At 38.3% G+C, this 14,702-nt stretch overlaps 1 protein-coding gene across 3 annotated transcripts in view; it reads left to right on the top strand.

Moving 5' to 3' along the window:
* prickle2a (prickle homolog 2a) overlaps positions 1-14,702 on the top strand; it is a 57,024-nt gene that overhangs the window by 23,786 nt on the left and 18,536 nt on the right. For 2 of the 3 annotated variants that reach the window (XM_048211219.1, XM_048211222.1), the window contains exon 2: positions 8,113-8,268. In XM_048211219.1, coding sequence (XP_048067176.1) covers positions 8,137-8,268 — 132 coding nt within the window. In that variant the 5' untranslated portion in view covers positions 8,113-8,136. Of the gene's footprint in view, positions 1-6,185; positions 6,716-8,112; positions 8,269-14,702 lie in introns of those variants that run through there. The other variant, XM_048211220.1, reaches the window with a different exon arrangement.

Genomic DNA, 14,702 nt, shown 5'->3' on the forward strand with positions numbered 1-14,702 from the left:
CGGCTGCTGCAACATCTGTGCAGTGTGCAGATAAGTCAAGCAAGCAACAACATACTGTCCGCAGATCAATCCAGAAATCCAGATTCCAGCCAGACACAATCCACAAGCTATGTTCCGCAACCTGCCATTATTTTTAATCCCTCAACTAACTACAATGCCAGGGGCTTAGTAGTTTATAGTAGTTCATTTCTCTTTATGCATGCAGGATAATTTCAATGATGTAAAGTCTACAAGGAAGTGCTGTCTCTTTCTCCATGTCTGTAATTACTCCATATGTCCTAGTTTGAAAGATGACAAAAATAAAGATCTTAAAAAAATATCTTTCCACTCCTGTCATTATTTCTCATCTTGCTGTGAAATGATCAAACCACCCTGACAACAACTTTTCTATTTGCTGTAGTCTCAAATATTGTTTTAACCCTTAAGCATCCTTAAGCATTATTTGCAATAACCTGCAAACTGCACTTTCTGAACCTGAAATAGTAGACAATCTCTTATGAAAAGAAGTTGAATCAGGCTTTATGATTTGCCCTTTTTGATTCGCCCCTTTCAAAATGTATTGCATCGGCCCCATTGGAGTGGAAATTCTCTGAAAAAAGGCCATTATAATTGATTTCTCAGCATTAACAGCCTCATTCCATTTAAAGAATATTCTCTTCGTTACTGTAATGTCGGCCAAGCTATGTGTTTCCGTAGACTTGAGGAACGAACGAGACAGCGGCAGTATTTCTCTGCCCCCCCGGCTCCCCGACTCTGTTCGAGACCTGCAAGTTTTCGATCTTTCCAGCCTGGAACCACCTTTTCTGCAGTGGAAGTGCGCCGAATGGTTTAAGAATGGACTGGCTGGGACCCTGCATCGGAGCCATGTCGGTGGAAAAGGGGTACATGTGAAATCATGAAATACCCTAAATGTGTTCTTTTGGTTCAATTAAAGCTCAATTCTTCTCCAGTTCATAGTTTTTACTTTTTTTCTTTAGAAACTCATGTGCTTCGGACCGTTAACATGTTATAATATTCTTCTTCTGCCAAGCTTCTGGAGACTGGAAGTCATCTTGTCAGCAAGTATTTTGGTACATTCACAGGCATTCTTGGTGCCATCTATAAATGCCATCTCTTCAAAATCTTTTGTAGTCCCATGTCATAACACTTTCACCTCTGTGCTTCACTGTTGGGACTATGCATTCATTGTAGTAGTCCTGGCCAGCTTCATGCCAAATATGCTGGACCCCACCTGAGTCTGGAACACTTGCCCATCTTTTTTGAGAGCTAGTTTAGGAGCATACTGTCTGTGGCATTGTTTTAGGAGGATGATTTGTTATACTATGGCTCATTCTATACCTCATGATTACTGCTGCAATTGTGGGTCGACTGATTTTTAGTTGATTACCCTTTTTTAATTTTTTTTTTTAAATATCGCAATCTGATTTTTCAGTTCCTCTGGCAGTTCTTTTACATGTGGAGCCAATCAGTCTTGAAGATAGACATAACCCAGAGGTCTATAACTTAGAAAGTTATGAAAGTTTACAGTTCATTTTATAGCCAAGTTCATGCATTGTACTCAGTTTTGCTTCAGTGATAAAAGGTTTTCTAATTTTTGTGTCAGTAATCAATGTTTATTCAGTTTTGTTGGACTGAGTTTCTACTTTGGGACCTGTAGTTTCAGTGTAGTTATCCATATTGTTAGGGGATCTGAGTTTGAGTTTCGTTTTTCTTGGTTGGTATGTTCCATTTTTTTCTGTGTTTAGTGCCTGTATCCTTTGTAGAAGATCAGATTATGAAATGGATTTACCAGCAGTTCAGATCCTCCTCCTCTCACATGGGGATCTGTCCCTCGAGGAGCACACACAGATGTTTTTGGATCTGCATACCTGCCCAGAGACGGCCCTTGAGGGACATTCAAGGCGTTTGTCGCCTGGGTCCTTTTTCATTGCGGATCCCCCTTTACTATCAGTCAGAGAGCCAAGGCCATTACTGAGTTCTCTGCCTGTCCCGTGTCAGCCAAGGAGGCCATTTTTGAACTCTCTGTATGCCCTGTATCGGCCAAGGAGGCTGTTTTTAATAAATAATATTTTTGATTTTGATTATTTAATAATATATTGGATTATGTTATTAACTCTATACTGCTGCACTTAAATCTAGCCTTTTTTTCATCCCGGTGTCAACCATTTGCTGACACATACACATAGAACTAATATTTTAAAAGTATTTGTTTTTTATTGTTCATGCACTGCAAAAAATGCTGTTCTTACTTAGATTTTTTGTCTTGTTTCCAGTCAAAATATCTAAAAATTCTTAGATCAAGAAGCATTTTCTTGACAAGTAAAAATTATTTTCTTGTTTTTAGGAAAAATAAGTCAAAATTAAGTAAGTTTTTCCTTAAAACAAACAAAATAATCTGCCAGTGGGGTAAGCAAAATAATCTTATATCAAACCAAAAATAAACTATATAATCTTGTTTTCAGTTTGGATTAAGATTATTTTGCTTACCCCACTGGCAGATTATTTTGCTTAGATTTCCCATAAACCTTTTCCAGAGCCTGTTCACAACATGGCCGCCATGCCAGATCTTCCAGCCATCATAGCCTTCACTCCAGATTCTTCAGCCATCATGGACACCATGTCCGTGTTTCCGGCCGCCATGAACGTTGCATCTAAGGCTAACAAAGCAGTTTCTAGGCATTCAAGGCTGGCTTCCAGTGTGGAGGACACACAACTGATGGCAGTGTGAGCATCTGGTATTTCTGCAGTGGTATCTAGCTTGGGGGCCCCAAAGGCTCTTCTGCCATCAAGTCAAGTCACCTTTATTGCACTTTTTACAATACAGATTGTGTCGAAGCAACTTTACAGTGCACGAGCTGTAGTTTATTTATCAGGCGAGCAGAACAACCACCCAGTAGAGTGTTACAGTAATCTAGCCTTGAGGTCATGAACGCATGAACTAACTGTTCTGTTTAGAAAGTTTAGAAAGTCTGTAAATGGCAATCCCAATGTGTCTTTTTCATTATCTACATGGATATTAAAATCACCAACAACAAGGACTTTATCAGCAACCAGTACTAACTCCGATAGAAAATCTGCAAATTCTTTGATAAAGTCTGTATGGTGTCCTGGTGGCCTGTATACAGTAGCCAGCACAAATGTCAAACAGGATTTGTCACTTACATTACATAACGTTACATAAAGCACCATCACTTCGAAGGAATTATATTTGAAAGACTTTTGAGTAATACTGAAGATATTACTATAAATTACAGCAACACCTCCCCCTTTGCCTTTCTGACGAGGATTGTGTCGATAATCGTAACGTTGAGGGCTAGACTCATTTAAAGTAATGTGATCGTCCGGTTTTAGCCAGGTTTGTGTCAAACACAGCACATCTAGATTATTGTCTGTATTGATTATAGTGCTTTTGAAGAAAGTGATCTAATATTCAGCAACCCAAGCTTTATAATTTGTTCATCAGTATTATATCCGTTTTTTAATTTGTTGAACATCAATTAAATTTTTACCCTTAAATGGGTTTGGGAGTTTTTTTGTTTTTACTAATTCGGGGTACAGACACAGTCTCTATGTGATGATATCTAGGTGAAAGAGTCTCTATGTGTTGGGATTTATCAATTGTATTCCCTTTACAACGATGGCCATTTTGTGTGTCTGGGCCACGTACGCTTTAGCTTCTCACGAGGCGGTGGCACCAGAGCTAGTTTCGCCTGAGGCGCTAGCGTCTGCCCACAAACTGTCTGTTTGTGTGCAAACAAACCCTCTGTCTGCCCAGATATGACCACAGAGGTCTTTCATGAACTTCCTGTCTGCCCTGAAATGACTACAGTGGTCAACCTAGAACACCCTGCCAGTCCCATTATGACCATGGAGGATGCCCTTGAGCTCCCAGCCTGTTTTGACACAGCCCCTGAGGCCAACACTTACCTCTCTGTACTCTGTGTTCCAGTTCTGCCTAATCAGCCGTGGTGGTCTTCAGCCCCACTAGCTCCACTTGTGGTGGTCTTCTGCTCCACCATGGGGAACTTCAGCCTTATCTACTCTGCTGTGGTGGTTATCTGCTCCACCATGATAGTTTTCAGCTCAGCAGAAAGGTTCTTCAGCACCACAGCTCTGCCCTGGCCACCTGCCTGGCCTGATCCACCCTGGCTTCCTGCACTACCTCTGTCTCCAGTACTTTCTCCACTCCATGGACCTGGCCCACCGTCCCGCCCCCAGGTCCACCCCTACTCCACATGCCTCCTGGACTTATCCACCTGAGGGCACTCCTCCCTTGTCCATTGCTACAATTTCATGAACTACATTTCCCATAAACCTTTGCCTGGTCTCATAATGTGCTGATTACTTCCACCTGTTTGTCATTAGGCTCGTTTGTGTGTCTATTTATACCCTGTGTTCATTCACTCTTTGCAAAGTCTTGTAAGTGTCACACTGCAAATCTGAGGGCTCTCTATGGTTTCCCGTGTAACGTTTCTGACTCTCTGCCTGGTTTCCCAGATTTCCCTGACTGCCTGTGTTTTTCTGGTGCTTTTGGACTATCTGCACTGTGCTTTGACCTATTGCCTGTTTTTATGGATTACGATTCTGGATTGCCCTAATAAAAGCTGCGTTTGGATTCACATTTTTTCATAATGTAGAATTTCATTTTTGTTCTTTTAAGTTTGGGATAAAATGTGACATGGGAATGTTTTATTTTTGTTAGAATTATCCTGCAAACTCACAAAGTAATTTACCACAAACAAAAGACAGAGAATAGTAGATATCTGAAATGAGAAGCAAGGAACGGTGAGTGATGGTTTGAGGGAATGGGTTTACACTCTCTCACTGATAAATCTGTTGTGGGTATGCTTTCTTGCTCTTGGATCAGCACAAGGTTTCCACGGAGACTTGTCACTGCAGAGAGCTCCATGGCGACCAGAGCACGAGCACTGTTCACTGGAAAGAGACAAAGCCAGCATCCTGCTGTTAGTTTGAATGATTAATGTGTTCACGGTCAGTGAGAGCACTCCAAATGCTCAAACATCTTTGTGTGTTCCGGTACAATGACAAGGAGACTGTAAAGGTTGATGCAATGCCATGAGTGCTTTAGAATCAACAAAGCTATCCAAAAAGATGCTAAAGATGCTAAAGCAATGTAATTAGCTGTAAAGAATCTTTGCTTTTAAGGCAAGGTCTTTTAGATATGGTTTGAGCCCCTTCTTCAGTGTATGGCTGTGGGATTCTTTAATCTATTTTATTGTTGCCCATATGAAAATCTTAAATCTAGAAGGAATACAGAAAACAGGACAATATTTTGCATTCTGTTGTAAGTTCTGACCTGCTTAATGTTTGTAGTTTTATTCTTGTGCAGTATTTATTTTATTGTTGGTATCCTTACACAGTAAAGCAGCTTGTTCCACAGATTAACTTGTTTACTGGTCAAGGTGCATTTAGCAGGACTGCACATCCCAGATACTCTATTTCCACAAACTAGGCTAATACACATGCAGATATAGACTGCAAAATATTAACTGTGCTTTTCAGAAAAAGGACCCTTCATAAACATGTAAAGTAAGCCCAGTGCGTATCTTTTTGTCATTAATACACAGTGACGTGTAGCCATCACTGAGGCTTAATTATCAACTCAAATGCAGCAGCAGTAATTACAGCTGTATTATGAGGCGCTGTCATGTGTCGAGAGCCCACTCACCGCCACTGACTGACGCCAAGTGTGTGGGTTTGAATTATTTTCTCATCTTCATCTTCATCTTCGTCACTGAAAGCCTATATACAATTTCTTGCTCGGGTCAGAAAGGACTGATTTAAACAGGAAATGAGATTGTCTTGTGTCCCTCTAAAGTGATTTGTTTAATGAAATCATCAATATCAATATATTCACAGTAATTGTGAGTTCTTTGTATTGTTTTATTGATTTTCTTAAAATTAAAACTCTGGCCAGACACATACTCTACACAAACACAAAAGCAACGCAGTTGTTTTGTCCTGTCCAGATTCATGCTAAATTGAATAAGGCATATTCCTACATGATGTTCTTGACTTCCAAGCAAAAATATGTTTCATTGCTCAGAGGAGGATGTTTATAAAAAACGATTGACTTTGTTTTGCAGTGTTCATTTAGCATGTTTTATATTCCTGTCTCTGCAAATGTTCAAACATGCAAACCTCTAGAAAGGTTTTATTATGATGTAATGTAACTTTGACAGAATGATGCCATTTATTTGCTTAAAATGGATTGTTTTCCTATGCCGTGTATCTGTCCTGTTCATATGCCTTGGGGTTTTGGGCCTCACATTTGTGATTTGTGTCATTTTTTTGTATGGTAAAAAGCGTGTGCTGAGAACACGCATGTAAAATAAGCAGAATTGTGATGTTATAAAGAGTTTAAAGAGACATGAAGGTCAACATCAGTCCTTTAGCTGAGAGCTTGCTCTCATGTTGCCTATTACACAAATAAGAAATTCTCTCTTTCCCCGTCTCTCTCTTTCTGCCTCTCTCTCTCCCTCCCTCCCTTTCTTTTTTCTTTCTTTCTCACACACACCCACACAGAAACAGTCAAATCCACAGGCAGAGTGAGAGCGAAGGATGAGGCATGACACATAAAAGAGAAAAACGTTTATTTTCGCTTTGCTTTAGCACTGCGCTTCTCTTTTTTTCCCTCTATTTCTGGTTCTCTCAGCCCTCAGGTTATTTTTTGGATGCTGATATGAAGATGCAGGTCTGTATGCCTTTCATCAGAATTGTTAAACAGGAGAGTGTTGTATCTTTGCAGCGATATCATAAGACAGGCTTGCAATATCTATTTTAACGTACGGTCTCTACTGTATGATTAGTGAATCGGTGTATTCTTTTCATGGATTCGATCTCATAGCATGCTACTCGAAATTTCTCTTGTTGTATCCATATTTTTTCATTCTCTCCTTGTTTTTCCTGATAATTTAAAAAAAGAATGAATGTTCATGTGGTGCGCAAGTTTGTGATGTCACAATGACGTCTTGTGTGGTATAAGATTGTATAATGTATGATGTGAGAGGAAGCTTCTGGGTGTAGAGGTTCATAAACCGAAATCAATCAATTACATTTCACAGAGATCAGAAAGTACTGGTGATGATCACAATAATTTCTGTGCTAAAATGATTTGAATTTATCATGCGTGGCTGAAATGTTGCTGCAGATATGTTGATAATTGCATCAGTATTAAATCTTTTCTCAGCACGATTCAAACAGGCACACAAACATGTTTTTAAAGATGTTTTGATGCATTCAGGTGGCGTTGTCTTGTACATTGCTCCAGAAATTCCAAAAATGTTTTTTTCCCATGTTCTGTGTAGGTTTTTAGATAATGTAATATCCATACAACAAAAATGCTGGTATTATTTGAAACTGGTTACCTTAGAAGAGCTACTTCTATATGATCTAGCCCTTAAGAATGTTATAATAATGAAATGCCTAATATAGTCTTGTTGATTGTCATATTAAATATTGTGCACTTGAATAAAATCATTTTATTCATATTTTTCCACAAGAAGATTATTTTTTTCTGAAAACATTAAAAACATGTTTAGAGTTTAGGCAGAATAAGCAACATTATTGAATTCAAGTGGTCACTTAAATGTAAATGATCATTTTTCCTGTCTAAATGTAGTGTTTTGAGTATGTTTTATGAGTTTGCTTATTGCGTTACATTCCTAAGTATCAGTAAATGAGTTGGAAGATTGAATTTTCATGTAGTCAGTTTCAATTAATTTTATTTCAGTACTCTGCTGCCAGTGTCCTCACATTTATTGAGCATTTGGTAAACTGCTTTAATAAAACTTTATGGGGACATTTAGTGTATAGTATAGTAATACCAACAATTTGTGACCTTATGGGGACATTTTTGGTCCCCATGTGGAAAACAGCTTATAAACCAAGTGATGTTTTTTGACAATGTAAAAATGCAGAATGTTTTCTGTGATGGGTAGGTTTAGGTGTAGGGTTATTGTAGCGGGAGAGAATATACAGTTTGTACAGGTTAAAAAACATTATGGAAAGACTATCTGTAAAACATGCTTACATCTATATTTCTCATTCCTGTCTGTCTGTCTGTCTGTCTGTCTGTCTGTCTTTCTGCAGTGATTAATGGTATGAAGTGGTGATATGGCTCTGGATATGGAGAGGACAGTCTCTAAAATCATGTTTGACTTCCAGAGGAACTCGACCTCTGACGATGACTCTGGCTGTGCGCTAGAGGAGTACGCCTGGGTGCCACCTGGCCTCAAACCTGAACAGGTAACACACACTCTTAATGTCAACATGAAAGCATTTGTAACTCAATTACGGAGAAGAGGGATAGTTCACCCAAAAATGTCTTTTATTCACATAATAACATTGATCAGCGAACATAAACAAGCTGAAATGTGTTGTGTGGTGCACGAGAATGAAACTCTTTGGTTCTCATGCTTGAGCTTCCATTTAACGTACAGTATTTGATGTGTGCTCGCTGATCAGTGTTTATATGTGAATAAAAGGCCAAATGAAATCTGTTCATCGTATAAAGTGATCATATCTCTTCAGAAGACTTGGATTAAACTGCTCCATTCATATGGATTTATTTTACCATCTCTTTATAAATGTTTTGAAGCATCAGGATAGGCTTTGAATAGAGGGTCAGAAATCTCTCAGATTTCAATAAAATTATCCACATTTGTGTTATGAAGATGAATGATAGTCTCACGTGTTTAGAATGACATGAGAGTGAGTAATGGATGACAGAAATTTCATTTTTGGTTGAACTGACCCTGTATATCTGATAACTTTGCCTGAAAGATAGTATTCCATGAGAAAAATGCTAAAAGCAGTGTTTGCTCCTATCACAAAATTGTTATTATATATAATAATTATACTATAAGAAAATTTTTCATAATTGTGTAATTTATATTCTTTTTTCTTCATTTAATTCACATGTATTTGTATAACGTTTCACAAAACATATAATTTCTAAGCAGTTTCACAGAAAAAGCATGTTTCTACATGGAGTTGTCCATATGACAAAAATGTACAGTTTTAAGGCTATACAGATCATGCAGTTAGCCAACTTCATGTATTCTTTTAAGCAAAAACAATGAGCTCGGTAAAAGCAATGATTACATGTTGTGATCATAATGATTACAATATATATATATATATATATATATATATATATATATATATATATATAAATAAATTAGGCAGTTGCGCGTAGTGATCCAGAGTTTGCGTCATCTGAAGTCCTGGCAGGGGTCGGTCAGTCATCTCTTCACAGGTGTTGGTCATCTGAAGTCTTCATAAGAGGCTGGATCCAAACTGGAGTTGGTGTAGTTGCTATTTACCTGGGGATGGGCATCCTGTAGAAAACTGAAAAGCAAATGGAAAAAAATTAGCGTAGATGCTGTTCATACCATTTCAAGCAAAGATAATGGTAACACTTTATAATAAGGTTCATTAGTTAACATTAGTTAACTACATTAGTTAGCATGAACTAATAATGAACTGCACTTATTCAGCATTTATTAATCTTTGTTAATGCTAAGTTCAACATTTACTAATACATTATTAAAATCTTGTTAGCATTAGTTAATGCACTGTGAACTAACATGAACAAACAATGAACAACTGTATTTTCATTAACTAACATTAACAAAGATTAGTAAATACAGTAACAAATGTACTGTTCATGGTTGGTTCATGTTAGTTAATACGTTAACTAATGTTTAACTAATGAACCTTATTGTAAAGTGATACCAAGATGATCATGTGCATTTGTTCTGATATAGCTGGAGTATAAGGTTATGAGATGCAGTATGTGAATGCTTGGCCAAAGATACATGTCTAGATTTAAACTGGAATAGTATCTCTGAGTCCTGAACGCTATTGGGAAGGCTATTCCAGAATTGTGAAAACGCTCTCCCTCCTTTAGTGGACTTAGATATCCTAGGTACAACCAGAAGTCCAGAGTTTTGTGATCTTAAAGAGCATGAGGGATTGTAGGGCGATAGAAGATCGGTTCACAGGAGCTAAACCATATAGAGCCTTATAGGTCATTAGCAATACTTTATAATCGATACGGAACTTAATGGGTAACCAGTGTAGAGATGATAAAATTGGTGTTAGATGATCATATTTTCTTGGTAAGAACAGGTAAGAACTCAAAATATAAAATATAATATATAAAATATGATGTCTTATTTCTTTCTTTTGATTTTGAAATGAAACTTGACACAGACATATCCTGATGGGTTTCACTTAGATTTAGATGTCAGTGATCTTTGCTTGTGAGGGAGATGCGATCCTCGCTGAGCATGTCTGATTTGCTGTTGAACATTTTATGGTTGAGCAGATGGAAAGGAAATGGCTCATATCACAGAATGAACCTGTAAGAGTCTCTCTCTCTCTCACACACACACACACACACACACACACACACACACACACACACACACACACACACACACACACACTTTTAAAAATTAGAAATAAAATAAATAGAATATGGTTACACATTTTACCAAAGACACAAGCACCTGAAAACCATCAGACAAACTTATCAGACACACTCATATCATATCTTACTGTCACAAAATACATTATTTTGCCAAAAGTATTGGGAAACCCCTCCAAATCATTGAATTCAGGTGTTCCAATCACTTCCATGGCCACAGGTGTATAAATCAAGCACCTAGGCATGCAGACTGCTTCTACAAACATTTGTAATTCAAGCGTGGTACTGTGATAGGTTTCTACCTGTGCAATAAGTCCATTCGTGAAATTTCCTCACTACTAAATATTCCACGGTCAACTGTTAGTGGTATCATAACAAAGTGAAAGCAATTGGGAACAACAGCAACTCAGTCATGAAGTGGTAGGCCGCGTAAAATCACAGAGCACACCAAGACATTTTGGACAATTTCATGCTCCCAACTTTGTGGGAACAGTTTGGGGATGACCCCTTCCTGTTCCAACATGACTGCGCACCAGTGCACAAAGCAAGGTCCATAAAGACATGGATGAGTGAGTTTGGTGTGGAGGAACTGGACTGGCCTGCACAGAGTCCTGACCTCAACCCGACAGAACACATTTGGGATGAATTAGAGCGGAGACTGTGAGCCAGACCTTCTCACCAACATCACTGCCTGACCTCACAAATGTGCTTCTAGAAGAATGGTCAAAAATTCCCATAAACACACTCCTAAACCTTGTGGAAAGCCTTCCCAGAAGAGTTGAAGCTGTTATAGCTGCAAAGGGTGGGCCAACTCCATATTAAACCCTACGGATTAAGAATGGTGTGACGAGCAGGGCCCGTGAGTGATAATGAGCATCAGCCTCGAGTTTCTCACGGAGGAGCTCCGGAAGCATAAAAGGAGGAGAGACGACAGTGAAGGACGAGAGAGGACCAGGCCTGGATTTTATTTTATGTTTTATTATGTTTGTGTGGCCGGTAGTTGTCCGTGAGGAACTGCCGGCATTATTTACTTTCGTTTTGAATGTTTATTTTATATTAAAGTTATGTAAACGTTTGCCGGTTCCCGCCTCCTTCTTCCCGTACATACAAACTGCATTACAAATGGGATGTCATTCAAGTTCATGTGCACGTAAAGGCAGGCGTCCCAAAATGTTTGGCAATATAGTGTATCTCAAAACCATTTAATCTCAGATGATAATGTCCCTCTCTGTTAACTAAATCTAAATCTGTAATGGATCAAAGCAATACATCACACACATTTTTTGGAACCTGGTGCGTTTTCTCCTTTAATTCGGTTTGTTCTGGCATGTATAAACACAGCAGTCACATTCAGATCCACACGAAAATATTCGGTCTGAGATCGCTTAAATGATCATGCCATAGATGACGTCTCTCTTTCTTCTCCTGTCACAGTAAATGTTGCCTCACTCTTCTCAAAATGTTTAATGGCCGCTGCCTGTTCCTGTTTGTTTTTTTCTTTAAATCGCCCAGCAACCTTAACCCAGCGATACAAGCATTCACTGCCAAAGAAGCGAAGGTAGCTTTAATCAGGGAATAGCACTGGACTGGGCACCAGCTGCTCAAGAGGTCACAAAACCTGTTAACATCCAAACGGAGCTTTGCATCAAGAAAACCTTCAGCTGTTCATCACCAACACACCCACCTGCCCACTGATTCTAAGCTAACCCATCATGATCCAGTCATCTCCTAGAAAGGAGGGTGAGGTTTTGAAATGGAGCAATTTCTGCCATAAAACCTGCAATAGAGCCGTGCTTCCCGTTGTATCTCCAACTGCAAGTCTCCATTATTCCATTAACGTAAAAAAAAAAAACCCTGACAATATCATTTCTGTTATTTATCATGACCTGCATGAGGTGTTCAACAAAGTCAGCTCAAGCCCAAGATGAAAAACTATCCACTGTCACTATCTGAAAGGCCATAGGCCATCTACTTCTCCAGCTGCTCCAGGTTTTTTTCTTTGTGGATAAGAAGGATGAGTTCTTTTGTCCGTGTATTGACTACTGTGGTCTCAAGCCTATCACCATCAAGTTCCTGTATCCTCTGCATTGAACAGGTCTTTTCTAAGCTCGGACTTTACAGTGCCTAAAACCTGATCCATATACATGATGAAAATAGTCATCTTTATTTGGTGAAGCCATTCTTTTGTTGACGCAGTAGGGTTGAAACCTACTGGGTCAGGCATTTATATTGTTCCTCCATGGTTTTTAAAAGAAAACGTTGAGACTATTGGACCTAGTATTCTTCAGATTGTGAATAAAAGCTTAGATACAGTGGTTTTTCCCAGCATGCTGAAACAGACCTTTGTGCAACCCACAAAGACCCAACTGACTTGACAAATTTTAGACCGGTTTCTCATCTTTCATTTTTGTCAAAAATACATCGAGAGCGATATCGCTTATATGTGGTGTGCCTCAAGGCTCTATCCTGGCCCCTATGCTTTTTTCACTTAATATGCTCCTGTTGGGGGACATTTTTAGGAAACATAACATCACATTTCACTGCTATGCAGATGACTTGCAAATATGTTTACTGTTAACCAATGGAAATGGTTTAGAACCTCTAATGTCCTGCCTCCCTGATATTAAAGCATGGCTGGCGTCTACTTCTTATATCTTAAGGAAAACAAGATGGAGGTTGTAGTGTTTGGCCCCAGAGGAACCAGGGAGTTAAATTTTGGCCCACTGTCAATGTATGTTAAAAAATGTGTTAAAAACTTGGGCGTTTTATATTGATAGCTCCCTGAAGTTGAACACACAGATAATTCATGTGGTAAAGTCAAGCTTTTTCATGAAATCTGGCCAAGATGAAATCATGTCTGACGTTTAAGAGTCTTGAAATTGCAATACATGCTCTCATATTATCAAGACTTGATTACTGTAATTCGTCATATAAGGGTATTAGTCAAGCCTCTATCCTACGGCTGCAAAAGGTCCAAAATGCTGCTGCAAGAATATTAATGAATATTAAAAAACGTGAACGGATCACTCCGTCCTTGGACTCTCTACATTGGCTTCCTGTACTGAACAGGATTGATTTTAAGCTTCTTTTATTAGTATATAAATCTCTGCTCTGCCTCGCACCATCTTTTTTATCAGATTTGCTAATTGAGCATCAGATGGGAGGAACATTGAGATCAACAACAACTAAAAATTTACTTAAAATTCCAAAGACTGAGTCAAGCCAGAAAGGGGATTGTGCATTGGCGCTGCATACAACTTAAGATACAGTTGTTTGCCATGGCGTATCGTTCTTGTTGATCATTTTTATTGTTGTTGTTGTTGTTGTTTTAATTATTATTATTAATATATTATTATCATTATTTTATACTGAGATGATGTAAAGCACATTGGTCAACATGTGTTGTTTTAAAAGTGCTATACAATTAAAACTGACATTGACATTTAGATGTGTGTTTGGTTCATTGTCATGATGAAAAGTGAAAGTTCTTCCAGCACAGCTTATGAGCTTATGCAGGGGTAAAATTATACCTCTGAAGGAAAAAATTACAGGTTCAAACCAGATGAGGGTAATTATTAACTCATTTTTACTGATTTTTTTTAAAATGAAACACTACATTTACAGGGAAATCAACACAGGTGTGGTCATTTCATCTCTCGTAACACAAATTCATAAAAATAAGCAAATTTCCCTGCATCGTGGGATCTCACAATATATACCCAGAAGCCACTGCTCTTGAAAAATGTAATTAGGTATGCTTAAGCAATCTCAAAAATAGCAATATGTCTAGGCAATATCTCAGCAATATCCAGTGGAGATATTGCTTAATATCCCAGCCCCAATGCTTGCCCAAGCATACCAAATCATTTTTTCCAAGCATAAGGGCATATGAATATTCTCCTATTGTAAATCTGCTAGCTAATTACTTAGTTTTTGTGTTACATGAAAAAATCACACAGGATATATGCATTGTCCTGTAAAATTTGGCAAATAGAAATCTACTTTGTACTTGATGTCTTTACTATGTACTAACATAAAAATAGCCTTGCACCTATTTGATATAGAATGTATAAATACATGTTGTTACGTTGTACTTACATTTGAAGTACCTGCTTATAATTTAATATGTAATAACTCCGTTGACGGTTCCTCAACCCTAAACCTACCCAACTGCAATAGCAGCAAATACACATCTGGCAAGAGTTTAAAACAACATTCATGTGCGCAATAAGTGCGTTGTATTATA

The sequence above is a fragment of the Megalobrama amblycephala genome, linkage group LG12, assembly GCF_018812025.1.
Source record: "Megalobrama amblycephala isolate DHTTF-2021 linkage group LG12, ASM1881202v1, whole genome shotgun sequence".
NCBI lineage: Eukaryota > Metazoa > Chordata > Actinopteri > Cypriniformes > Xenocyprididae > Megalobrama > Megalobrama amblycephala.